The 26383-nt window shown below is 42.6% G+C and overlaps 2 protein-coding genes across 2 annotated transcripts in view; one reads left to right on the top strand and one right to left on the bottom strand.

The window, feature by feature from the left end:
- SH3BGRL (SH3 domain binding glutamate rich protein like) overlaps positions 1-18363 on the bottom strand; it is an 83384-nt gene extending 65021 nt beyond the window's left edge. The window contains exons 1-2 of the mRNA XM_053374500.1: positions 18063-18363; positions 17570-17641 (exon numbers count right to left, since the gene is read on the bottom strand). Coding sequence (XP_053230475.1) covers positions 17570-17641; positions 18063-18314 — 324 coding nt within the window. The 5' untranslated portion in view covers positions 18315-18363. The remainder of the gene's footprint in view (positions 1-17569; positions 17642-18062) is intronic.
- The window catches only part of BRWD3 (bromodomain and WD repeat domain containing 3), a 70522-nt gene continuing 62461 nt past the window's right edge, over positions 18323-26383 (top strand). Inside the window, exons 1-4 of the mRNA XM_053374499.1 lie at positions 18323-18443; positions 18540-18598; positions 18777-18806; positions 19666-19725. Coding sequence (XP_053230474.1) covers positions 18368-18443; positions 18540-18598; positions 18777-18806; positions 19666-19725 — 225 coding nt within the window. The 5' untranslated portion in view covers positions 18323-18367. The remainder of the gene's footprint in view (positions 18444-18539; positions 18599-18776; positions 18807-19665; positions 19726-26383) is intronic.

Genomic DNA, 26383 nt, shown 5'->3' with positions numbered 1-26383 from the left:
GGCTGACTTAGATTCATCACCAAAAAGAATGACAGAAGACTTTTTCACATAAAGTTTGCATCTGCTAATGCATATGTATAGATTCCAGTTAAGAAATATTTACTTATAATTTAAATAAACATGCATGCTGTGGTCTAAACCATTGAGCCTCTTGGGCTTGCCAATCAGGTTGGCGGTTCAAATTCCTGCAATGGAGTGAGCTCCCGTTGCTCTGTCCCAGCTCCTGCCAACCTAGCATTTTGAAAGCATGCCAGTGCAAGTAGATAAATAGGTATCACTGAGGCGGGAAGGTAAACGACATTTCCATACACTCTGGTTTCCATCACAGTGTTCCGTTGTGCCAGAAGTGGTTTAGTCATGCTGGCCACATGACCCAGAAAGTTGTCTGTGGACAAACGCCGGCTCCCTCAGCCTGAAAGCAAGATGAGCGCTGCAACCACATAGTCGCCTTTGACTGGACTTAACCGTCCGGGGGTCCTTTATCTTTTTTTACCTTTTACATCTCACCATAGTGGGGAAGACTGGGCCCAGTGACCTTCAGCACCTGACCAGTCTCCTTCTCCAGCTTGATGGGCCACTTTATCTTTTTTTATCTTCAAGGCCCCTCCTGCTCTTATAGTTCTTTATCTTTAAACCGGATTTAGACTGGATAGCCTTTCAAACAGAGGTCTGTCCTCCACAAAGTAATATGAATGTATAGTAAACATGTACTAATCACAACTAGGAAAAATGACACTTACCACTGCAGTATTGATGTGCTTCGATTTTCTATTTAAGTATGACAAAACTTAGGATAAAATGAGAGCTCTTCACAAGTAATGAGAATATGAATTTAGAAGAATACAGCAGATGGAAGAGTGGTGTGTGGGCAAGTTTCTGGTTTCCGCAGCACAGTCTACATCTGCTACTGATGATGTTAATAGGCTGATTTATTTCAGTTGCTAAAGTAAAGAACCCTAGTAAATTAAGTCAGATGACTAGGTTCTTTCTTTTCCAGCTAAAAAGGCAGAATCCAGCAGCTGACCAGTGATGAAGAGGTGAATGTAAAAGGGACCTGGAAGGAGGAATGAAAAGGAGCAAGGCATAATGAGTTGAGTATGAAAGGAGAATGGGAGAAGGAATTACAAGAGATGGGTAAAAATATTTATGAGACGCATGTGGAGGTTGGAATGGAAAAATATAAAAGAAAAAGCTTTCTGCACTTATGCCTCCGGATCAGCAAATTCTATCTACAATGCAGAGACTGAATCATGATAGTTTCAGAGCAAACAATTATGTTGAGTTGTTCATATAAATCAACCCTGAGAGCGGTGTGCTCTGGTAATTGGTTTCATTATTGAACTTCTCTTTCCATTAAGAGACTGCTTCTGAAGTTCCACTGAAATCTACCTAACTCAAGCCCATTAGAACTAATCCTGTGGAAGCAAAGGACAAGCCATTTCCCTCTTATAATCAAGGGCCCTTCAATTATTTGATGAATGCCATCGTGACCCCACTCAGTTTTCTCATCTCCAAGCTACATGTTTGTTGTTGCTTCAACCTTTTCCTGCAGTTCATGAACTGACAGCTCAACAGATGCAGCTGCAGCATCCTAACAACATTTTCTGTGGCAAAGTTAGAGAATATGCTGTCATGAACTCAAAACAAAGCACTGCATGTGTGTGTGTGCATGCGCGTGTGTGCACACACACTTTCTTTAAAAATTTCTTCAGATTTTTAAAAATTAAAGTAAAAAATAAAGCAACAATTAAGCAACCTAAAGCAACTGGAGAAAACAACTCCAGTTGCTTAATGCCTATTGCAGCCATGCCCTCCACCGACAGCAGAACAAATTGGTGATGGTAAAGACTGGAGGAATTCTGTGGCAGGGGTGGCTTGGGCACACATACGGGTTCTCACAATGAATGCCTTGAAGGGCCATAGGTTGCCCATCTTTATGACACATTAGAATGGGTGGCAAAAATAAATAAAGAAAGAAAAGCACAGTTTCATCAGTACAGATGTCCACACAAAATCAGTGGCAGAAAACTTACCTGGCTGCCTAATTTGGACATGGATCTCTCTCTGAACTGGTGAGGCTTTATTTTATTTATTAAATTTGAGGTTTCAAGAAGCACTGTAAAAGTTAAGATGTATTGTCAAAAAGAAATAGAAGGAGGAGGGAAGATAAATGGCAATACAATGAAGGGAATGCGTACTAAAGAATAACTATGGATGATTACCAGAGAAGCTGAAGGAAGTCCAAAAAGATTTAATTTGTTAAAATTTGGATAAAATTGTATAATTTTGTTGGAAAATTAATACAAATTTATTTTTTAAAAAAATTGTATACTGACCTTCATCTGTAGATCTCAGGGCGGTTCACAGCGTAAAATGACTAGATAAAAAACTCAAATACATAATAAAAACAAGAACAAAACAAATCAATAACCTCCCCCCCCCATCCCACAAAGACATTTAAAAGGATATAGGATGTTAGTTAGCCAAAGGCTTGGTTGAAGAATTCCACCACCAAAAGCAGCAAGCCACCTATTCTCTCTTAAGAGGAGAGAATAAAACACATACTTCAAGCTTCCCTTTCATCACTCCTAAACTGTACATAAATCAGACACCGAAGCAAATTCAGGTCTTTACACCAGGAAGACAAACTGTAAAAAAGATCACAGAGTACAGCAATTGTAATATCCTTCCCTGTTTATTAGCAGCTGCAGTCATGCTTTGAGTCTCAATATAGAAATACATTCCTGTCCCAGAAAACCATCTGAAATATAGTCAATTACTGGGGAACAAAATTTTTGTTGTATTGACACCTGCAGTTGTTCTAACCTAATTTCGACGTGCTGATCTGAAGTTGGTTTTGTTCTGTAAGCTCTAGGTTTTTTTGCAATTCATATTTTTCACTTTTCACCATAATCTTTGTTTTTCACAATGCAAGAATTCAATATTTTATTAAACACATAGCCAAAGTAGTACAATATGAGTATAAATGTAAGTGACTTATATAGCATTGAGCATGACATGTACAGCATTGAAAATGACATGTATATCTATGTACAGTTGGAGGTATGCAAAAAAAATGTATTCCCTTGGGATACACAGTATACTGGGGAACATTTTTTTCCCCATTTTCTATTGCATGTGATTTTTCAGCTGTTCTTATATGTTCTTTCAATGCTGATTTCAAATCTGAAATTGATTTCCATGTACATGCTATAGTTATTTTGCAATTTCCGACTTTTGCCGATATGTCATGTTTACACTGGGGATAAGTGGACACGTTGAACTACCCTAACCACATGGTAATTATTGTTTTGCAAACTAAGTTTTTATTTATTTTTATAGTTTTGTAAGCTAAATATCTGTATTTTTCAGAATGGACCATGGCTTCTTCAAGTAGATAAAAATGTGTAAACAAGCCTGATCCCTTTTGTTATTTATGTGGCTGCTACACACTTCCTCGTCAAAGACGCAATATAACAGTGTTTGTGAGGTGTGCTTATAAAAGCTATTTTGGAATTCCCCATGGCGACCAAGACAAGAAATGGGCCCTGCATATTGTTTATCACAATTGTGAGGAAATGCTTAGAAACTGGACAAAAGGAAAACGGAAGAGTATGCCTTTTGGGGTTCCCATGGTTTGGCAAGAACCCAAGGATCAAAGTGACTTCTATTTTTGTTTCCCGGTGATATCTACAATTGTTATTCAGGTACTTGGTAAAGCCTTTCTGCTGACCATTTTGAGATCCACACAGATGATCCAGTTGTGCTCCTCACCAGGTTCACTTCCTTCATCTTCAGAAGAGACAAACCCCTTAAAAACTGGAATTGGGAGTTCCTCAGAGTGTGGGATAGGTCTAACTGCTGAAGGAATACTGGGATAGGCGACAGCATGTTGGTTTTTCTTGCCAACACCCTTTGTATTGACCAAGCAATAATAGCATAACAAAAGGCATCAGGCTTGTTTACAAGAGAAGATGTTTTATTTTAATAGCTTTAAATAGAAAGCTTGTTTAAATTAAACCTGATGAAGTACTCAAAAACAGTTGATTACTGTATGTTAAAAACACCTAAGAGTAGAGATGGAAAAGAATGTTGATTTTTAAGTGAACCAACTAGCACAGAGATTTCCAAACTGTGTATTGTGACACGTTAGTGTGTCTGTTGCAGTGTGTACGTGTATTGTGTGAATGCTCCCCACACTCCTCCTGGGGCTGGAAAGGGGTTAGTTTAACCTCCATTTTGCTAGTAAAACTGAATTACCATGTTGCAAAATGATGCATGTCTAAAAAGGTGTGTCACCGACATGAAAAGTTGGGAAAGTACTGGACTAGCAGATAGTGCAAAGCCCAGGTAGCTTGAACAGCTGAGAGCCTACAGTCCTTGAGGTGTCTTGTTTTCCTGTGGCCAAGATGTGGGACAAACATGACCTCTCTGAAGTTGAGAAGTTCAAAAAGAGTAAGCTGAAGAAAACCAACAGCTCAATTCCTAAAAGGGTGAGGGAGAAAAATACCTCTTGCAAGAGACTACATGTGGGGGTACATGGATAATTTTATGTATGGAAAATACATGTTGCATGAAAGAAGGTGGGTTTGAATAACAGTTAAGCCAGGGTTCAGGGCCAGGTCACTAACCTGGAGAAGTAGTCTAATTTATTGACAGCTGCATGAATTATTATAGCTAGGAAGGGGCAAGCAGAATATAAAATGGAAGAATGGTATAAAGAGATGCAGGATATAGCTATTAATGATAAATTAACATGTGTCATTAAGGTAAGAAGGGGAATATGTAGGAGAAATGTTTTTGAGGAGATATGGAGGGTGATTTGTAGAATTTGTTCTGTTAAAACGGAAAGTAGTCAAGAGGTGTTGAAATTATGGGAGGTTGGGTAGTTACAATGGAATGGTCTCGGGGTGGGGTTCTAAAAAAAAAGGTAAAAAAGTGAAGAATTCTAAAGAAAAAAAAGAAAAGACAGTATCCATTTCTACATCACTGAATCGCCATTATCTTTTACATTATTTTTCCATATTTTATCCGTACTTAGTTACATATTGTATAATATGTATCATTCATAAAACACATATAATTACAGTTGATAGAGAATTGTCTGATTTATAAGAATCAAATATATTGCAGCTATAAAGTGTGTACCATCCTGTAGAACACCAGGACATAGAACATAACAGCTGCCTAGCAGCTATGAGATTATAAATCAGTCCACAGCAGAACAGATTATACTGTGCCTTATATGAAATTGTTTCCCCACCAATCGTATGAACAGCTTTTATAATTTACAGTAATAAATCTGTATTTTATGGACTCCCCAGCATTTGTTTCTGCATAAGCAGACTGAATTGGAAACAGAACAGATAGTACAGAGAAGAAAGGCCTTCTTGAATAAGCAGTCTTTTGAATTCAGCCTTGCGCTATACAGTAGTACTAAAAGCAATTGTTGGTTATGGAGCTCCATCTAGGGGAAGTATTTATATAAAGCAGGATGGTAATGAATTGCCATCAGATTTAAAACAAAGCAAATAGCTGCGGTGGAAAAGAGAAACCCCAGGACAAGAATTTAGGAGATAGTAACGGCAGTTACATCACTGAGCATTGTGTAGCTCTGGGGTAATGGAAGAGGAAGAATATGAAGCTAAAGGAGAAATGGACAGAAGAAGGGGCTAAGACTCTGGTCACAATGTTGCTAGGTTGTTGTTGTTGTTTAGGCCCCATACATTAAAGGCACATTCAAAGCGCCTGGCTTTATAAAAAAAAGCATCCTGGGAACTGTAGCACACCCCTTTCAGAACTACAATTCCCACCACTCTTAACAAAATACAGTTCCCATAATTCTTTGGGAACTGTATGCTCCCTTCTCAGAAATAGAGAGGAAAAACACAAGGCAAAGATAAGCATGCATGGAGATTACGTTCCAGGCAATTGCATGTAAAGCTGAAATTGCATACAGTCAGAACAACGCTGGAACCACCCCTGCACGACCATCCCTACCTTTCTGAAGCCGGTGCACAAAGCACCATGCAAAGCAGAGAGCTTTTAAGCTTTCTGCCTTGCTTACTGAGTTCTGAGAGGCTCTCGTGGAAGCTTCCTAGAGCCTAGTAACCAAGGAAAATCCAGTGTGGAAAGAGCTTTTAAGCTCTCCACTCGGTGTGCATTTAATTTGTGCGATTTCAGCTGGCCGTCCACTAAGCCCGTAAAATATACAAGATTCAAGGATGTTGCTGTTGTTTCGTTGTTTAGTCGTGCCCGACTCTTCGTGAACCCATGGACCAGAGCACGCCAGGCACTTCTGTCTTACACTGCCTCCCGCAGTTTGGTCAGACTCATGTTTGTAGCTTCGAGCACTCTGTCCAACCATCTTGTCCTCTGTTGTCCCCTTCTCCTTGTGCCCTCAATCTTTCCCAACATCGGGGTCTTTTCCAGGGAGTCTTCTCTTCTCATGAAGTGGCCAAAGTATTGGAGCCTCAGCTTCAGGATCTGTCCTTCCAGTGAGCACTCAGGGCTGATTTCCTTCATAATGGATAGGTTTGATCTTCTTGCAGTCCATGGGACTCTCAAGAGTCTCCTCCAGCACCATAATTCAAAAGCATCAATTCTTTGGCAATCAGCCTTCTTTATGGTCCAGCTCTCACTTCCATACATCATTACTGGGAAAACCATAGCTTTAACTATACAGACCTTTGTTGCTGGGTTAGCCCTTTGTTAATCTAGTGCCCTCCAGATGTTTTGGACTACAACTCTCATGAGTCCTAGCCTGCACGTGCAGATGGGAATTGTAGACCAAAACTTCCAAAGAGCACCAGTTTCACAAGTTTCCATGTTGCCTTCTGAAACATGGAGACGAGAACACTGACTTACCTGTTTTGCATGGCTGTTTAAGAATTACAAGAGGTGGTTGGTTGTCATCCATCTGTCTCAGGAGACAATGGAGGAGTGTGCCTTTGGGGATGAGGGCAAACTGCTAGAAGGTTGCTTGCTGTTGCTGTAGAGACAGATATAGGAGAGACATGTTTTGTTGCAGCTGGTGCAGATAGGCATCCAATTGTGCTGCTGCAGATGCACCACGGCATTTCTTCTTTCTGTGCTCCTCCCAGGGGGTCATTCCTCCTCTGGTCACTGCTATAGATGCGCATATAAAGTACTTTTACAAAGCACTATATTAAGAACTAAGGGAAGACCAGGACAGCATGGAGGGAGAGCAAGTCTGCTCACTGTACCCCCTACCCAATATGTGCCCATCTAGGCCAGGTAGACCTTCTTAAATGGCATTCACTTTCTACATCTGCCCTACCCCCTGGCTAAACAACCATTTGCACCCACCATCACCCATTTGTTAACTTCCATCTCTCCTACTCCACTTCTCCCAGCCACATTACCCCTCCCATGTCTCACTGTCATGGTAGCCTTAAAATGTTTCAAGAATACAACTATTTCTCAACAAGGCAACATTTTTGGAGTGCGACCCTCATTGAGTGCAAGGAACTCACAGGTCAAATACTGATAAAAACAAATCGATAGTTATCTAGAATCATAAACTTCATATAGAAGATGGGAAGTTAAAGGTGAGAGATAGGGTGAGATCTGAACCAGGGAAGCTCCTGGTTCACAAGCTCTGTCTCTTTGTCAGCATGTTATGTCATTGCTTATTGCTTATTGCTATTATTATAGTAGGGCATATAAAGGTAAAGGGACCCCTGACCATTAGGGGTTGCGGCGCTCATTTTGCTTTATTGGCCGAGGGAGCCAGCATACAGCTTCCGGGTCATGTGGCCAGCATGACTAAGCCGCTTCTGGCAAACCAGAGCAGTGCACGGAAACGCCGTTTACCTTCCTTAATGGAGAGAATTTCACGCAGCCTTTAGCTCTGACAGTGCCAGTCAGCTGGCATGTGCCCATACATGATGTAGTGACTGTACATCAGGGGTAGGCAACCTAAGGCCCATGGGCCAGATGAGGCCCAATCGCCTTCTGAATCTGGCCTTCATGTAGCATGTGCCCTTTTATTTAAAATGCATCTCTGGGTTATTTGTGGGGCCTGCCTGGTGTTTGTACATGAGTAGAATGTGTGCTTTTATTTAAAATGCATCTCTGGGTTATTTGTCGGGCATAGGAATTAGCTCATTCCTGCCCCCCCCCAAATATAGTCCGGCCCACCACATGGTTTGAGAGACGGTGGACCGGCTCACGGCTGAAAAAGGTTGCTGACCCCTACATCATACTGAATCTTGACCAGGGATGGGGACACATGGCAGTGATAGGCAATCCAGAGGCAAAAATGGGTGGAACGGCAAATGTGACTCTTACCTTTCTATAATAGGTTCAATTCCAGCCACACACAAGTCACAGGTTCCTACACACACACACACACACACACACACACCTCCATCCATGTAAGCAAGAGGCATTATCAACTAAGATAAAAGGCTAAATATGGGATATAAGGATATTCATTTGTTAACGGTATAGATTTATATCCTGCCCTTCATCCCTTTTGAGATCCTAGAGTCATACCCTCCAGCATTCATCTGAGGAATGTTGGAGGGTATGAACACACAGAGTCATTTTTAAGAGTGACAGAACTACGACACATTCTCTCTCCCCACCCCCCGGAGTGCACAGGGTGGGGTTTGCCACGACTTCCCGCTTCACCCACTGAAAAAGTGTCAGAGAGCAGTTGCCTGTTAGCACAGCCAGAGATACTCTACATGACATACATTGTCCTAGACTCAATGGGCCAATGGCTGAACTCTGTATATAAGCAGCTTCATAATATTACTCTACTACTAGCAGTAATTACTGAATTGTGTTTTACATGTGTTGGATGGCCTCCTGCCATGTAAGATTTAGTTTACCTTCCTGCATAGCAGGAAGTTGGACTAGATGACCCTCGGGATCCCTTGCAATTCTATGATTTACAACTATACCATAAAAATAGCTACTTTAAAAACAGTACAAAACAATACAAAAACAATTTTTAAACAATACAAAATGAACAAATGAGGAAGAGATCTGTTTTCATCCAGCCAGTAAAGCTTGTTGGAAGAAAAAAGAAGAAGTCCCACTGTTTCCATTAAGTACAAAGAGTGGCTGGCCACTGTATATCAAGAGCAATACTATTTTCCCACAAAACAGGGACCTCCTCCCTGAAAGCTCTGCTCCAAATTACTCTGGAGCAGGCTACTGATATAATTGTAGAATTGGAAGAGATCCTGAGGGTTATGTACTCCAACTACTTGCAATGCAGAAGTCTCATCAAAAGCATCCATGACAAATGGCCATCCAACCTCTGCTTAAAAACCTCCAAGGAAATAGAGTCCACCGTCAAGGGAACAGCTCTTACTGCCAGAAAGTTATTCCTGATGTTTGGTGTAAGTCTCCTTTCTTCTCACTTGAAGATATTCATTTGGATGAATGCCTTCCCCCTCCAGAGCAGGAGAAAACAAACTGGCTCCATCTTCCATGTGATAGATATTTGAAGCAGTGTTAGAAACTCAGATATATAAACTACCGGTAAGCACCAAATGGCTCCTTATACCAAGGTTACAGTCACCGAAATGGAATGTCTGGTTGCCATTTTGGGGCAAGACAGCTGTGAAGTCTTATTTTTGCAAAGGATTGACTGACTGTGATTGATTGTCAGTTAAACATCTGGCTAGTTCAGATGACAACCTTGAGTTAGGTTAAGAACTTTTGAGAACTTAAAGAAGGAAAGTCACTTTACCCAGGAACAGTCCACATATATATTGGCCTATACCTACCTCTTTTTCTTAATGGTGACACAAACCATTCATAAAGTAAGAATATTCTTCGCAACTGTGAGCAGGGCAGTGGAGTGCGGTAAGTGAAGACAAGCTACAACAATTACCGTATTTTTCGCTCTATAACACGCACCCGACCATAACACGCATGTAGTTTTTAGAGGAGGAAAATCCGTAGGCATGCCACCCGTAGGCATTCCCTCCATAACACGCACAGACATTTCCCCTTACTTTTTAGGAGGAAAAAAGTGAGTGTTATGGTGCAAAAAATACGGTAACTATAACGTTGTTCACCACTATATGGTGCTGTCCTGGAGCCCAGGCATCTTCACTTGGTTGCCTGGGACCCAGCTAATTTCAAACACTAATTTGAAGATGGCTATCCTATCTCCTCTCAGTCTCCTCTTTTCCAGACTAAACATACCAGATTCCCTCAATTGTTCCTCATAAGGTTGTGTTTCCAGATCCTTGATCATTTTGGTTGCCCTCCTCTGCACACGTTCCAGCTTATCAACATCCTTCTTAAATTGTGGTGCACAGAATTGGACACAGTATTCCAGGTGTGGTCTGACCAAGGCAGAATAGAGTGGGACTATTACTTCCCTTGATCTGGACACTATACTTTTGTTGATGCCGCCTAGAACAGCGTTTTTTGTTTTTTTGCTGCTGCATCACATTGTTGACTCAGGTTCAGCTTGTGGTCTACTAAGACCTCTAGATCAGTGGTTCCCAATTAGCTAATTACTGAGGACCCCTTATTTTTCAGAAGTCAAGCCACATATCCCCTACTTTTGAGATTTGGGAATCCAAAGGGTGCAGAATAATAATCTTTTTTTTATTTTGTTTTGTTATTAGTATGAAAATTGGGGAATTCGTGGAAGGGAATTTGGGTCGACTTTAGAAAAAAGTTTTAAGAATGAGCACTGATGTTTAAATACTGATGTTTATAAGTTAAAATTGGTTGTTGTTTTTTAAATGAATTAAATATAAAAAGGTCAAAAATTGGGGACAAGAACTTGTTGAATTAACAATTTGAATTGGAATATAAGAAGGGGAGGTGTGGAGAAGTCAGGGAAATATGTTATTGAAAATAAGGATTGTAAACTTTATGTGTTTTTAACTTTTTTGTTTTTTTCTTTTTGATTTTTTGATGTATAAAGGTGGAAAAACTCAATAAATATCTTTTTTAAAAAATGAAAAATTTGATAACTCCATGGTAGTTACCTCTGCAAAGCAATTTTTTGAACAAAATGTGGGTTAGCTCTTAATAACCAAAGGATTTTAGGTACACTAAAAAACAGACCAGGGCTGAGTGATATCTGGTTTTCAACTTCGTGATATATCAGCAATTAAACATCACAATATTTCGATATGTCACAATGTCTGAAATTGGAGATCAGGCGTGGGGATGAGGGAAGAAGCTGCAGAGATTGGATGGGTGGAGGGAGGAAAGGAGGCAGAGTCACCTCCACTGCATGGGTTGAGTAGGAAGGGATTGGGATGGGGGGTATGCATCAGTGGGGCAGCCACTGAAGATGTACCTCCACTGTGGCTGCTGCTGCTTTCCTGCTGGATGAGAAAAGCTGCTCCACCTCAGTGCCAGGGGAAGATAGTGCCATGGTGCCTTGAACCGAGGGTGATCAGCTGCCCTGTTTATCATCCTATTGGTGGTGCCTTGAAATCATCTGTCCTCCCTTGCATGAGGAGTGATATATTCCTGCATATTGCAGGGTCAAAATTGTTATTGCAGTGTGATTTCAAAATCAATTTTGGCCAGTATATTGTTGTTTTAGACCATAAAATTTGTGATATTACCATGCAAAAATGACAAAAATTTGTTGGGGGGAGGCAAGGGATGGGGCCATGGACCCCCTGGGTGCATTCCAAGGACCCCCAAGGGCTCCTGGACCTCTAATTGGGAACCACTGCTCTAGATCCTTTTAACGCGTATTTCTTTTAAGCCAAACAAACACCTTAATGTTTGTTTAGTTGGTTCTTCCTGCCTAGGCTTCCTGTCGAGAGCCAGTGTGGTGTAGTGGTTAAGAGCGGTAGTCTTGTAATCTGGAGAACCGGGTTCGAGTCTCCGCTCCTCCACATGCAACTGCTGGGTGACCTTGGGCCAGTCACACTTCTCTGAAGTCTCTCAGCCCCACTCACCTCACAGAGTGTTTGTTGTGGGGGAGGAAGGGAAAGGAGAATGTGAGCCGCTTTGAGACTCCTTAAAGGGAGTGAAAGGCGGGATATCAAATCCAAACTCTTCTTCTTCTTCTTCTTCCTAAGTGTAGAACCTTACATTTGTCCCTATTGGAATTACATTTTCACGTATATGCAGCTCTGTGTGTATGAAGCTCTGCTCACTACTCCTCTATAATTTAGTGTAGAAATATTTCTTATTTATTTTGTTCTTTAAAAACCACACATTTAAAAATATGTACTCTTAATATTGAGCCACACTAATATAAGTGAGATGCCAAATTATGTTCTTATTACTAAATTTGTATGTTTATCCTCCAAGAAACTCAAAAGTAATGTACATGGATTCCAACCCACTGCCTCTCATATTATTTTATTTTATTAATTATGCGATATATTTATATCCTGCCAAATTGGGATTCAATGCGGCTTATAACATTTCAAAAATCAGTTATAAAATAAAGAACAACAAAAACAAGCTGGTTAAAAGCAATACTTAAAATACATCACAACATATCTAAACCCAGCAATTGTAATTTGCACTGACAGCAGCCCAGTCATCAACATAATCTGCATCTTAATTTCCAAATGCATATATTCTATATATATTTGCCAGTTAGGCTGAAAGAGGGAAGGCATCTCAAAGTCACCTTTCCGCAGGAGCCGAAAGAGGGAGCAGGGCCAGGGCCAAAAAGATCAGCAGCCCAATTCTGTATGCTTTTACTGCGAAGATTCTTGAGATCAATGGTTTACTCTCATGTGAGCATGCAAAATATTCGGAATGCAGCCCTGAAGCCCAGTCCTGCACATTTGCCTGGGAGCAAAACCTTAACTCCAGTTAAGGTTACTTACTTCAAAGTAAATTTGCAAATATGACTGGGGATGGGCTTCAACAGGCAGGCAGAAAAACAAAAAATAACTGCAAATTGTCCGTGCACCTCCCCCCAACAGCAGGCACTGAAGTAAAGCACCACAAAAATCAATTGGCAAGCACATCCACCCTTGCTCCATCCATGAATGGCTCAGGTAGCCAAATGGGGGGATTATTTTTGGAGGGCTGGATTTGCAAGAGGATTTTGGCCTCCCCTCCCCCATCCCCTTTTAGTTTCTGGAGCGGAAAACAAAGAACAAGCCGCAAGCCCTTTACATTGAGCGATATGGTGGTGGTGGAGAAATAAAAATAAAAATAAAATAAAATAAACATCAATTTGCTTAAGCCTGTGTGTGCGCGCGCGCGCGCAAGACAAGCGCTCTTGGGAACCGGTGAAGGTGATGGAGGAGACACAGTAAGAATCCCCGATGGAGTCAAAGAAAAAGAAAGAAGCGGCACCGTTGGAGGGGTCGTAGAGGAAAGAAGTCACTGAGGATGCCGCTTCCTAGAGATTTCCTATGGCGAGGGTGCCTTTCCAAGCTAGGAAGGGAAGGGATGGCAGAGATCCCGATGATCCTTCTATGGAAGCGTACGCTGAGATAGGATGGACTTGCCTGGCTTCAGGCAGCAGGGTCCTAGAGTCCTACGCGTCTTCATCACAAAGCTTAGGAACCACTAACTCGGCTTTCGGAAGGAGCTCCCATGTCTCCTTCCCAATGCAGCTGCCGCAGCCGAAAAAAAAACCCAGAACGCCCGAACCCCGGGGCACTTGTACAAAAAGAGGGGCTGCCACACAAAACGGGGCTGTCAGGGGGGCTGGGGGCGGTCTGTAGAGTAGGTATCAATTAAAAAAAGGATGCCATGCAACCTATTGAGTATAAAATGCACAACTTGTACAGCTAGAGCAGGGGTGGCCAACTCCCAAGAGACTGTGATCTACTCAGTTAAAAACTAGCAGCGATCTACCCCCTTTTTTGGGGTTCAGGTCAGAGCTTTTTTTAGGGGAGCCACAGTTGTTCAGCTTCTTTGGAGGGAGCCGATGATCTACCAGTGATCTACTGCAGACGTCCAGTGATCTACCGGTAGATCACGATCTACCTGTTGGGCATGCCTGAGCTAGAGCATCAAACCTAGCTCATGGGGATATGGCTAATATTTTGAAATTACTGAATGTCTTAGAATAAGCAATTTGCTATTAGCGTCTTCTTCAGAAACAACTGCTTCACAGCATTTCTGTATTATTGGTCCCAAGATTTATGTGGGGGGGGGGTTACACGAAACCTTAATAATCAGAACAATGCTATAAGTAAACTGGAAATATAATGAAAAACCAACATAATAACAGATACTAGCTAATTTGTTAGTGTATGAAGCATGAAAAAAGGAGAAATAATAGTCATAACATGCCTTCCAACATTTCTCTGATGAAAATAGGGGCGCCCCGTTCCATATTTCTACTATGTATACCCCACACATCTTATTGGATTGCCTCATCACTCTGGGCAGCTTCCAACACATTTAAAAACATAATAAAACATCAGACATTAAAAAACTATACAAGATTGCCTTCAGGCAGCTCGGGGGTTGGATAACTCCATACCCTCCAACATTTCTCTCTTGAAAAGGGGGACATCTATCATACCTTCCAACATTTCTCCAATGATAATACAGTACAGACATCCTAAGGAGAAGCGGGACATTCCAGGATCAAATCAGAAACTAGGACAGCTTCTCTAAATCAGGGACGTCCCTGGAAAACAGGGACCCTTGGAGGGTCTGACATATTTAGCAATATGATCACCGTGCACAGGAGGTATGTGGCAAACCAACTGATGAAATATTCTAGATTATGAGAAGGAATTGGGGTGTGTGGGGGGTTATAAAAAAAATGTAATCCTTTGAATGAATACTCCCTTACTTTAACTTCCTTCTTTCTAAACCCACTTCCTTCTTCTTTTGGTATTTCTTGATACCTCCTTTCCTACTATTCCACATTCACCACAAATCAGCTTTGTTGTTACTTTGCAAATTAAAAATATTCAGCTGTTAACTTGATGGGATGGTGCATATTTTGATATGCCACCTGGTAGAGAAGTAGTGTCTACCTTTCAACAGTGGGCAAAAAAAATGGGGGTGGCACCCTGAGGAGCAAAGTGGATGCTGCCATATTTGACATGAATCAGAACAACGTCATATTTTTGCTGGAAATTTGCTGGAAGTTTTCAAATTTAAAGAAGGAAAGTTAAAAAGCAGCGAAAGAAGAAAATATTCAAAATAAAGGAATGGGTGGGGGAAATTAGAAGCAAAGAACAAATAAGAAGGTCCTGCTTCTCCCATAGCTGCAACCTTGGCTTCAAACTGACCTCAGCCATGGCTCTGACTCTCCTTCTCCAACTTGTTGTGTTTTACAGACTCCCACTTTACCTCTCAGCCCAACCTCCCTACTCAACTCACATCATGCAAAAATTCCAGGCGCAATGCTTAAAACTCTACTTCAAAATTCTCTTTTGTCTTCCAAATGAACTCTGGGTTGAGGGATGGACCCCTCCCATTTGTTTTTCTTAATGGCCCATTATCTTCCCCTTGTCTTTATTACTGGCTGATCTCCCAGGTGATTATCAGGCTGGCCTGGCTGATCCAGGAATTAGGAGTGCCCAGGTATTCAGACTAACACCCCACCCCATGGGCATAACCAAGAAGGGGCAGCTGCCCCACAAATCAATCAATATCAATAAAAATCAACACAAATTTGAGGTTCTGCTCCCCAACAAAAGCCTGCCCCTCTAACAAAAATCGCTGCTATGCCCATGCCCTCCCCCCAATTTGCAAGACTATACTTCAATCAAGGCAGCACCTCCAATCCTCGTTTGCTCTTAAACTAATATAATAGCAACTACTACACTAAAAATATTTCTGGAAATGGAAATCTAAGAAACCCCACTTCAGAATTTTTGCCATGAAGAAACAGTGTTCTCTGAATATTTATAACAGACCCCTCAAAACGCAACAAAACCACCCTTCTGCTTGAAATTAGAACATTTCTTAAGCAAGGGGTCTAACTGCCTAGCCAATGTTAGTCATATCATTTATTTGTGCATCAGCAGACACACATACAAACCCAATGCACACACAGGAACTAGTATTTCCCAAAATAAAGCCCACTCATATCTCAATAATGCAATGCCTATAGTGTAAAAGGGGGTGTATGGGGTGGGTTGGTACCTCTGGTGGGGGACACATTGTGTTCCTTCTTGGGTAGTTTGGTCTCCAATGTGTACTCAGCTTTCACCTGTGGTTCCTAGATGCTGTCAGCATGCAACAGTGACTACACCCCATGAAACTGCTTTGACTGGCTGGCTAAGGCAGGTGAGGCTAGCCAATAGCTCTCAAACCCTTGGTTAGGGACTTCCCCTGCATGTGAAGAGAGGCTCTGGTGGATTGAGTGGACTGTCAACAAGGTGGTTTCTACATGTGCTGTAGTGGCAAGTGAGTGACGGATGGGGCCTGTCAACCTGGGAAGGTAGCCCATCTAGGCATGGGCATAGCGGGGGGGGGGCGGGGAGCTGCTCCCCAAATCAATAAATACAAATCATTACAAATCTGAGGTTATGCCCCCATAACAAAAATCCTGGCTACACCCATGCATCTTGGAGAAGGAAAACTCTGATCCTAAACCTCTGCTGCCTCATGGGACATCTTTGGGAGAAAAGGCTAAGGAGTAAGCCCTACACATGCGTGGAGTTCCTAAGGCTCCTGCACCCAAACTGGTGCCAAACATACCGGTCTTTCCTTTGAACCACATTAGCAAGGCCGAGGGTGTGCGTCTTGTCATCTGGGCAGCTCAGGACTTCCACACACACTGCCCAGGCTTGCGCCCTGAAAATGTTGCTTCACTGCAACTAACGCAACAGTTTGATTTCACTCCCATTGTCTCTAAAGATAGGTGGATGCCAACAACATACAGTGGATGCTCAGGCTGCGAACGTGATCCGTGCAGGAGGCACATTCGCAACCTGCAGCGCTGTGTCTACGCATGTGCGGGTTGCGATTCAGTGCTTCTCCGCATGCGCGACCGCCGAAACCCAGAAGTAACCCATTCCGGTACATCCGGGTTTCAGTGCGTCTGTAACCCGAAACAACACAACCTGAAGAGTCTGTAACCCGAGGTATGACTGTAGTGTGTTGGCACTGTGGTCTAAACCACTGAGCCTCTTGGGCTTGCCGACTGGCACGCTGGCAGTTCGAATCCTCGCGACGGGGTGAGCTCCCATTGCTCTGTCCCAGCTCCTGCCACTAGTAGTTTGAAAGCATGCCAATGCAAGTAGATAGATACCACTGTAGCGGGAAGGTAAACAGTGTTTCCGTGCCCTCTGGTTTCTGTCATGGTGTTCTGTTGTGCCAGAAGCGGTTTAGTCATGCTGGCCACATGACCCAGAAAGCTGTCTGTGGACAAATGGCAGCTCCCTCAGCCTGAAAGCGAGATGAGCACTGCAACCCGTCACCTTTGACTGGACTGAACCATCCATGGGTCCTTTTACCTTTACACCTAGTGTGTTAATAATAATGTGTGCTTTTTGAACTCCCTTGCACGAAATGTTGACAGCTCTGACAAGTGATCGTCACATCTCCATACATGCCCTGCCAAGACCGAATTTGGGGGGGGGGGGTCCAAGTTCAAATCCCCCATTCCACCAGGACGCTCACTGGGCTAGGGAGGCTTTCTTTCAGCCTAACCTACCTCAAGAGGCTGCTGCGTGAGGATAATTGTCGGGCAGGAAGATCGGGAGCTCGGAAACGCATCCCTGCACTCCTGAAAGCAACAACAACAATGGATGGGGTTTTAAATAATAACCTTTTATTTTATTTTGCATATGGATAAAATCAACAAATTAAACGCAGCAAGCGAGCAGCCGACATTTCTGAAACTGACAGCCGACGACCATGGCCACCTCTTCCCAATCTGGGGCAAAGATCAAGCCGCAGAAGCCGAGGGGCAGAATCGGGGGGCAGCCCAAGGCCCTCGGGGTGCGCAGGCCTCAGGCTCCGCTAGGCCCAAGCCCCCTTCCCCTTTTCCGCCTTCCCTGCCTCTTCCGACCGCCGCCTCGGCCGCCTCCCACAGGCCAGCCCGTTCCACCGCCCCCATGCGGCCGGAGGCTCCCTCGGCTACTGAACAGCCTTCCCGCCTGCTTCCCTTCTCTCTCTCTATCCCCCACCCCCCACCCCGTAATTACGGAGCCGCCGCTGTCTCTCCCCTCTCTCCGTCCTCCTCCATTCCCCTTCAGGCGAGCAGCCAGTCTGAGGGCCGGCACGGGCTCGGTCCCTCCTCCGCGGCGGGGGCTATATGGAGCCGGCGAGGCGCTAATGAGGCGGCGTGCGGCAGCGGCAGCATATATACCCAGCCGCTGGGGCTGTTCCGGGCGGTCGTAACAGGAGCCGCTCCTCAGGCAGGCAGCTCGCCCGCCCTTTCCTGGGACAGGGACCATCCCCAACAGCGGCAGCGACGGCGGCGCCTCCGGCGCCTTTCCCTTCTCCCCCGATGCTCCTTCCTGACGGGCCTTCTTCTGAGGAAACAGGAGGGATGGCGGCGGCCGCCCCGACCCAGCTGGAAGCCGGTGAGTCTCGGGTGCCGCGGGGGCTGAGGCGGAGGCTGCCTCCTTGGGCTTCCCTCGCCCTGCTTTAACCTGGCTTCTTCTTCTTTTCCTCCTCAGAGCTGTACTACCTAATTGCCCGCTTTCTCCAGTCCGGACCGTGCAAGCAATCTGCCCAGGTGTGAAGGGTTTGTGGGCAAAAGCTAGCGTGGTTGTGGTGGTCGGTCGGGGGGCGGCGGCGGTCTTGTTCTAGAATGGAGCTGGGGTTTTTTTTTTTTTTTAAGTCGGGGTTGTGGGGAAGGGACCTCTATTGCCTCCCCTCACGCTCTTTGTGTATCTGTATGTCTTTTTCCTCAGGTGCTGGTGGAGGAGCTGGAGGAACACCAGGTAATGTCCCAGCATGTGGTCTGAGTGGGGGGGTTTTTTTGGGTGTGTGTGAGGGATTGATTAATGCCGAGTTAATATATGCCTCCTCTTCAGCCCTTGACCCCAATCCTCGCTTCAGTAGCCGTGCAAATGCCCTCCTGGTTCGTAACCCCTTCCCACAAATCTTGCTATCCGTGAAGAACTTGTTGGGATAGGTATTAATTGCACACCTTTCGTCTCCACCCCCTCTTATTTTGTTTTTAAATTATATTTATTCACCGAGCAGCTTTCTCAATTTAAAGAAACCGTGCTTGCTTTTGGTGACCTTTCATTTGGCTCTTAAAAAGAGAAAGAAAGAAAGAGGGAGGTGTTGCTACTATCAGTCCTGGTTTCTTCCTCCACCCTTCCCCCATCCCACCCCAAATGTGACAACACAGGACATGCAGTTTTTATCTGCTCAGGAAAGGAGCATTATTTCCCCCTGTAGTGCTTGCTTGTGGGACGCCCTGGGGTGGCAAATGAGTGAGAGAGTGGGTATATTTTGGTCAAGGAGCTAGTAGAGGCTTTGTGGAACGGCCAGATAGGCTTTCTTTTCTGAAGAACTGTTCCAGGCCAACAAAGGAGAAGCTGCATGAAATGTAAAGGGCTCTCTCCCACACTAAGTAGGACAGCTTTTACATGTAAACCTATTTTCCTTTATCTTCAGAAGTTTTTTTCTTTACACCCATCTGGTGAGTGTAAGTGACATGGCATGCAGCTGTAAGAATCAGTGGGGGAGTTGTTGGGAGATAAGGGAATCATTTGTTTTCTCCATTTCGGACTCGCTTTTAATTGCAAGACCTGTATCTCTTCCTTGCACCTCCTCCCCCGCCCCACTCAGTTGATCCCAAAGCGCCTGGATTGGCAAGGCAAAGAGCATCGAAGAAGTTTTGAGGATTTGGTGAGTGAAGGCTGGCTTTTAAACTTGCAGGTGGGGTCGGGGTTGCTTCAGCTATGGACGATATGGCAGAGTTATTGCCTTTCTCCTTCTTTTCTACTCCAGCCGAGGGAGAAAGGAAAAGTAATGTTAATATTAGTCACTTGGGAAGGGGTTCCTGGTTTATTTTTTGTGTGAATCGGGGAACGGGGAGGGTTATCTGAGGGCACGTACAAAGCTCAGGCCAATGATTCTGCACATACCAAGCTGGAGTTCCGTGTTTGCAAATGAGAGTTGCCTGCTGATTGGTTGCAGCTTTAAAGATAGGAACTGAACAGAAGGGTGTTTTTTTTTGCAGCATTCGAAAGAAAAATACTACACTCTCACTGCATAGCCATATTATGTGGAAACAGAGCATTTGCTGATAGATATTTATTTTACACTTTATATCAAAATGTAGAATGTAAACAAATTATAGAGTGAGTCATTATATGTTAAGTTTTGCTTATGAATGGTGAAGATCAGTATGGAAGTACATTGCTTTAAACATCAGAAACATTCATATTTGCTTGAGAAATAAAGGAATGGTAATTCTTGCTGACCAAAAGGGGAATGTAAATAGGGAGAAGGGCTGAAAGTTTATTGGAAGGCAATCCTTGAGCAATCCTTGGATTCATTTCGTTTTTACAATTTGTTCTGGTGAGATGATAATGTGGCAAATCAAGTTATGAGTTGTGAGAAGTGTATTAGTGCGAACTGATTTACTGAGTATAAAATATTACATATTTTTAAAATACATTTCTGGTTTTGATTCTAAAATGGGCTATGTCATCAAATGCTAGAGTATGCCAGTTACTGTGTGTGGCGATCATTATGTGGAATATGATGTTAAAGTCAACATTGTATGGTTGCTTCTGCTGGTACTGTAGCAGTTAGTGTAATTGCTCACTACTTTTTTGAGTTATAAACTCCTATCACTTATGTCTGGTACTCCTGTTTAATTTAGAGGCGCCTGAGGAAAGGAAGACTATTGTTACTCCTCTGATCTAAACACTACTGATGTGTTTTCTGTCCACCTTGATTCCATAGGTTTATGTTTTTTTGCAGAATACAAGTAGTTCTGAAAATTTTGCTCCTTTCCCTTTTAGCCTTTTACTAATGCACTGTGCTAGATGCTGTATGATGTTGTTATTTTTTATTGCTTTTTTGTTTCTTATAGATTGTATTTTATTATAATTTACATTCCATAGAATTCATGTTGTAATACAATAAAATATCAGGAAAAGGAAGCAATAAAATATGCATATTTAATGTGGCCATATTGTGGACTAGCTGAATGAATCTCATTGACCACTGTCTACCTATGACATTTTGAGGACCCCTGATATTGGCCACTGGGCATGTTCAACTGTTTAGTGGGTACTTCACTTCAGATTGTAATATATTACAAATGATGATCTGAAGCTGCTCACTGGGGCTAATTCCATCCCTTAGTTCATGTATGGGGAACGGCCCACTAGCATGGCCAGTGATCAGGAATAATGGGAGTTTTATTCTAACAACACCTGGGGTGATACGGGTTCCTCATCCTTAGTTCTTAACCTATACCTAATATTTTATTTTTTGGAAGCTAATAAGGATGGGCTGCTGGTCTTTAGCAACATATTTCATCTCACGTCTTCACTGACTTTTCAAGGTACTTAAATATTTCTGACATTCATTTCAGGAAACCTTCTTTTGATTGTGAGTCAATGATCAAGCTTTATAGGTATGAAATATTACTTAGATAGGAGTATGGTTGTTAATACTTGGCTGGTATATTTACACAAACAAATACTATAGTAATTGCTACCAGTACTTGTGACACCTATTTTACATGGCAGAATCTTTCTGTAAGGAAAGGTGCTCCTATTCTATTGCTGCAAGTGAACAATATACTCAACCAATACTGGTGGTTATAATTAGAAATGATCGTGCATTCAGCACATTTGTACATTCTATAGTGGAAGAAAAATGGTTGTGAATATGAGTTGCTAGAGGTTGACAGATCTAGTTTTTGGATCTCTGACTTCACAGAGCCATGCCTAGTTTTAATTTATGTGACTATAGTAATAGACCAGTAGAAGGTGTTCAAGGAGGGATGAAACTAGGCTGTTTTTCACCTAGGTCAAAGATCCCGTTTGGCACCTCCATGCACATTTGCGTTCACACACACACAGGCAGTGAGCCTCAATGGTGCCTGTTTGGAGGCTTCACCTGGGGCAAAAAACCATGCTAGTCCCCCCGTAGCTAAGGCACTCTCTTCAAGTTATATTTTCCTTAAACGGAGGCAATATCTTTTAAACAACCTTTTTTACCCCATAAGGTTGTGTTTTTGTTTTTGTTTTGCCTTGCCCAGGTAATCCTGAGAGCTGCAATCTGAAGGTACTGAGAACTGCCTATCATATAATTAAAGTTATTAAGTTTATTGTGTGCATATATAGATGTGCTTTAAACTTACCAAGAAAAAGCTGGATGATAATTTATTGGAGATGTGTTAGACTTGGAGTTGACCATTTGCCTGGATGAGTAGATTATCAGACCCGAGTCTCCTTGCTCTGGGGTGTTTATGTTATTGTCTTTGTGGACTTATATGCAAAGCTAGTACGGGATTCCCTGCATACTGGCAGGCCTTTTGACTAGATATGATTCTTCTAAATCTGCAGTTCTACTTAAAAGGCATCTACCAAACTACTCCTGACCCATTCTGAAGATGCAAAGGATAGTGTCAGAACTGGCCTTGAGCCTTAGGGCAAATATTGTTATTTTGACAAACAAGCACAACATCAGCATAGTCATTTTCATACTTGGGATCCTAGTTAGCTGCTTTATAACCTTAGACAATTGATCCATCATGCTCAGTATTGTATACAGTGACTGTTGGTGACTCTCCAGGATTTCAGACAGGGAACATTATCAGCCCTGTCTGGAGATGCAACGATTGAACAAGAGACTTTCTGCAGGCAAGCAGATGCTTTTCACTGAGCTACTATTACTTTTTTGTAACTATCTAAACTGGAGCAGATGCTCTTGCTTTAGATAAAGCCCCTAATACATTGCCATTTGGGAATTAAACAAGTTTGCTACTAGTGTAGTCTGGAGTATATATGCAAAGAAGCACAATAATAATACGATGTGCAATGCACTGTGCAGATATGTTCTAATAAGTCTCAACTGCTTTTCAGACTGAAGTCCCTCTCCAAGTAGTGTTCTAAATTTAAAATATGTAGTAAAAGGCAATTTTGTAAATAAAATCAAAACAGCAAGATAAAATATAATTCTCACAGACCAGCAGAAGACAAACAAGGCTGAAATAATTAACTTGCCCTGAAAAGAGACCAAAGGTATCTCTGGAGGAAGACTGCAGAGCAAGTGCAGATAGGATCGTGGATTAAATATTTTTGTAGCACATTTCCAGTGTAAAAAATGTTTTACATGCATACATTGTCTCAGTTGCTTTTGCAGGCACCAGGTAAAGGAGGTTGATATTATTTCCTTCATAATGCAAATAAAGAGTATATGTGTCTTAATATGTAAATTATAGCAAAAAGTCTAGATGGTCATGATGCCATATAATTCATTAGCTACAAGTGCCAGAAAGGCCGGACAGTGGTAAAGTCCAGCTATGTGAGCCCTGCTCAGAGTAGACTTATTAAAATTAATGAATGTGACAAACTTCGGTCCTCTAATTTCAGTGGGTGTACTCTGAGTAAAAATTGCATGGTTTCAGCTTTTCCTCTAGCTCAGAAGACTAGAGGCAAAGCTGCCCCAAAGCTATTAGTGGTGATGGGGTTCTGCCATAGGAGCCAATTCCTAGCCACCCCATAAAAAATATTGATAGGCATTGTCATTCAGATGGTGTCCATGCACTGCATCATTTGATTATGTGGGGGCAAGGCTTACTTGGGATCCCCAATATTTTATTCAAGGTAGGACCCCTGGGTTCTGCTTATGAACTATAGTGTAATCAGAGTAGCCCTCTTGCTAAAGGGGTTGGACCACCAACTGCATAACAACAAATCCTGTTTAAGAAGCATGAATATTTTCCCCATTCTCTTTACTGGCAGCTATTTTTACAAAACAAAGCAGCTTCATTGTTTTGTTTCTTCCTTATCTTGACATACCCAGGATTCCAAATGTCTGTCCAATCATACCTGTTTGCTAGAATCAAGTGGCTTTTTATTTACAGATTAATTGGCCTCTGGTCTACCCTTTCAGGGCTTCATACCAAGGGTGAAAACAAATTGCGCTATTTAGTTGTTCACTTTGCAAATGGTTAAGGTAACTATTGATTTGCAGCACTGCATTAAATGTACTGAGCCACCAGAACCCAGCTATCTTTTGTTCTGACCTTGGTTAATTTGGTTTTTATTCTCCTGCCTGTCCCATTCTGCCTCTGGTCAGCTAGGCAGTTATCTATGACAATTCCATCAGGACAAAAGAATAATAATAAAAAGAGGGATCACTTGTATAGGTTACACTGATGTAATTAATTTATAGGATTCCCTGTCATAATATATGATTATGGCCGCTATCTTAAATTATCTTTAAAAGGGCTTTGATAGCTTTTTGACAGATTAATAGTTTGTAGCCAACACAGATGAAACAAACTTGGAGCTTCAGAAGCAGTATTATTCTGAATACCAGTTGATTGAATTGGCTGTGTGTGTCACATTATTTGCTTTATTCTCCAATTTGTGAGCTCCCTAGATGGGTCAGGTTGACCAGTGTACCAAGCAGTGTGGTGGACTTGATGGACCTTTGGCCTGATAAGAAGAGCAATGATGGATCAGGCCATAGCCAAGAACTTCTTGTTCTTATAGTGGACAACTAAATCCCTGTTGGAACAGTACTTTCCCTGATGCAGCAGGGTTCATCTTAAGTCCTTGTTTGCGAAGTTGGGAGAATTGAACTTTCTGAGGGGAGTAACTTGTGCATAGACATGTGATACTTAACTAGACAAACAACCTTCTTATTGACTAGTAGAATACAGGTATTCTTTTGGCACTAGAACTCTACATCTCTCCTGCTTTTTTAGAATGTTGGGGGTAGGATTATCTACTGCTCATCTACTGGTAGTCAACATGGTGACTTCCAGATGTTTTGGACTTATAATTCCCATGATGCCTAACCATCAGCCATGATGGCTTGGGCTAATGGTTTTTAATCCAAAATGTCCGGAAAGTACCATGTCGGCTATCCCTGATCTAACTTAACCTGGGGGGGGGGGGCGGAGAGAGCATACTAGGCTTCCCGTCTTTCTTTTTAGAAAAACGCCCAAAGAGCCGCAACTGTATAGTGCACACACTCTCTCTTTCACACAAACTAGCCCACGTTTCCTCCCCTTTACCTGCAGGAAATGGTGGGAACCATTGGGCAGGAGTGCTCACACCTTGTGGCTGGGCAGGCAGACTTTGGAAGGGATGCCTGGGAAAGGCATGCCAGGTGCTGGCACTGTGGTCGCAGCAAGAGCCCGCTGTGCTTAGGACACTGCACCGCCGCCACATGCCGAAGCACCGCTGCTACCTAGCACTCCACCCGTATCTCGGAGAAGCTGTTCTCTGACAGGGCGGCCATGCATGGCCAAGCAAGGGAAGCAGTGGTCAGCACCAACAGCAGTGGCATCATGGGCAGCTGGAGCCCTCGCTTTGCGCCCCACAAAAAAGCCCTGGAAAAATATTCCCCCCAGATGCCATTTTAGGCATCTGATTTCCATACATGTCTGGAATTTTATTCTATACCTTTGAGTTATTTTATTCTATACCTTTGAAGTTTATATTGTTTTTCAGGCCAGATATTGAAAAATCAAAAAAGTTATTTCTATGCCAGATAGTTTTATTTGTTCAGGTATCAGTGTTCTATCTGTGTAGATGGTTCTTTAAAAAGAGGAACAGAGACTTAAACATGAGATTTTTTGCAAATTATCTCTCCTTGTGAATATGTCAGTTCAGATATGCCAATAAAAAAAATCAACAAGATATAAGAAATACCTTGGGTAAGGAATCTGTCAGCTTTAGTGCTCTGGGGATTTATTGTTGTTGTTTTTAACAACTGGAAATCATTTTGCCTGCATAAAAATCTTTCTTTGAAAACTGTGCTACTATGTAGTATTTTCCCAACCTTTGATTTAAATGTGTTTCGCTGTGGCAGTGTTACTTAACAAGCAGCATTTTTTCGAAAAATTTCTTGCCATGAGCCACAAATTTACATTATAACTTAAAAAGTTAAAGAAATCCTTGGGAACTCACTGTTTTTAAGGAAAGGGCTAGTGCTCTGATGTTTTTTATTATAATGATTTTATGTGCAGTAGTACCTCTGGTGGGGAACACTTTGTGCTTCTTGGGGGGTAGTTTGTCTTCTTTGGTCTCCACCCTGCACTCAGCTCTCACATGTGGTTCCTAGAAGCTGTCAGCATGCAAAACTGGCTACACCTGGGAAACTGCTTCGACTGACTAGCTAAACCAGGTGAGGGTAGCCAATGGTTCTCTCAAACCTTTGGTGAGTTAGAGACTTCCCTTGTATTCAAAGACAGGCTGTGGCGGATTGAGCGGAGGGGACCAATAGTAAGTCCAACGATCAAGAAGGTGGTTTCTGTACATGCTGTAGACAGAAGTGTGGGGCAGATGTCAATCTGGGAAAGTAC

Source organism: Podarcis raffonei, chromosome Z (assembly GCF_027172205.1).
Source record: "Podarcis raffonei isolate rPodRaf1 chromosome Z, rPodRaf1.pri, whole genome shotgun sequence".
Classification (NCBI taxonomy): Eukaryota; Metazoa; Chordata; class Lepidosauria; order Squamata; family Lacertidae; genus Podarcis; species Podarcis raffonei.
This window is presented reverse-complemented; position numbering and strand designations above follow the sequence as displayed.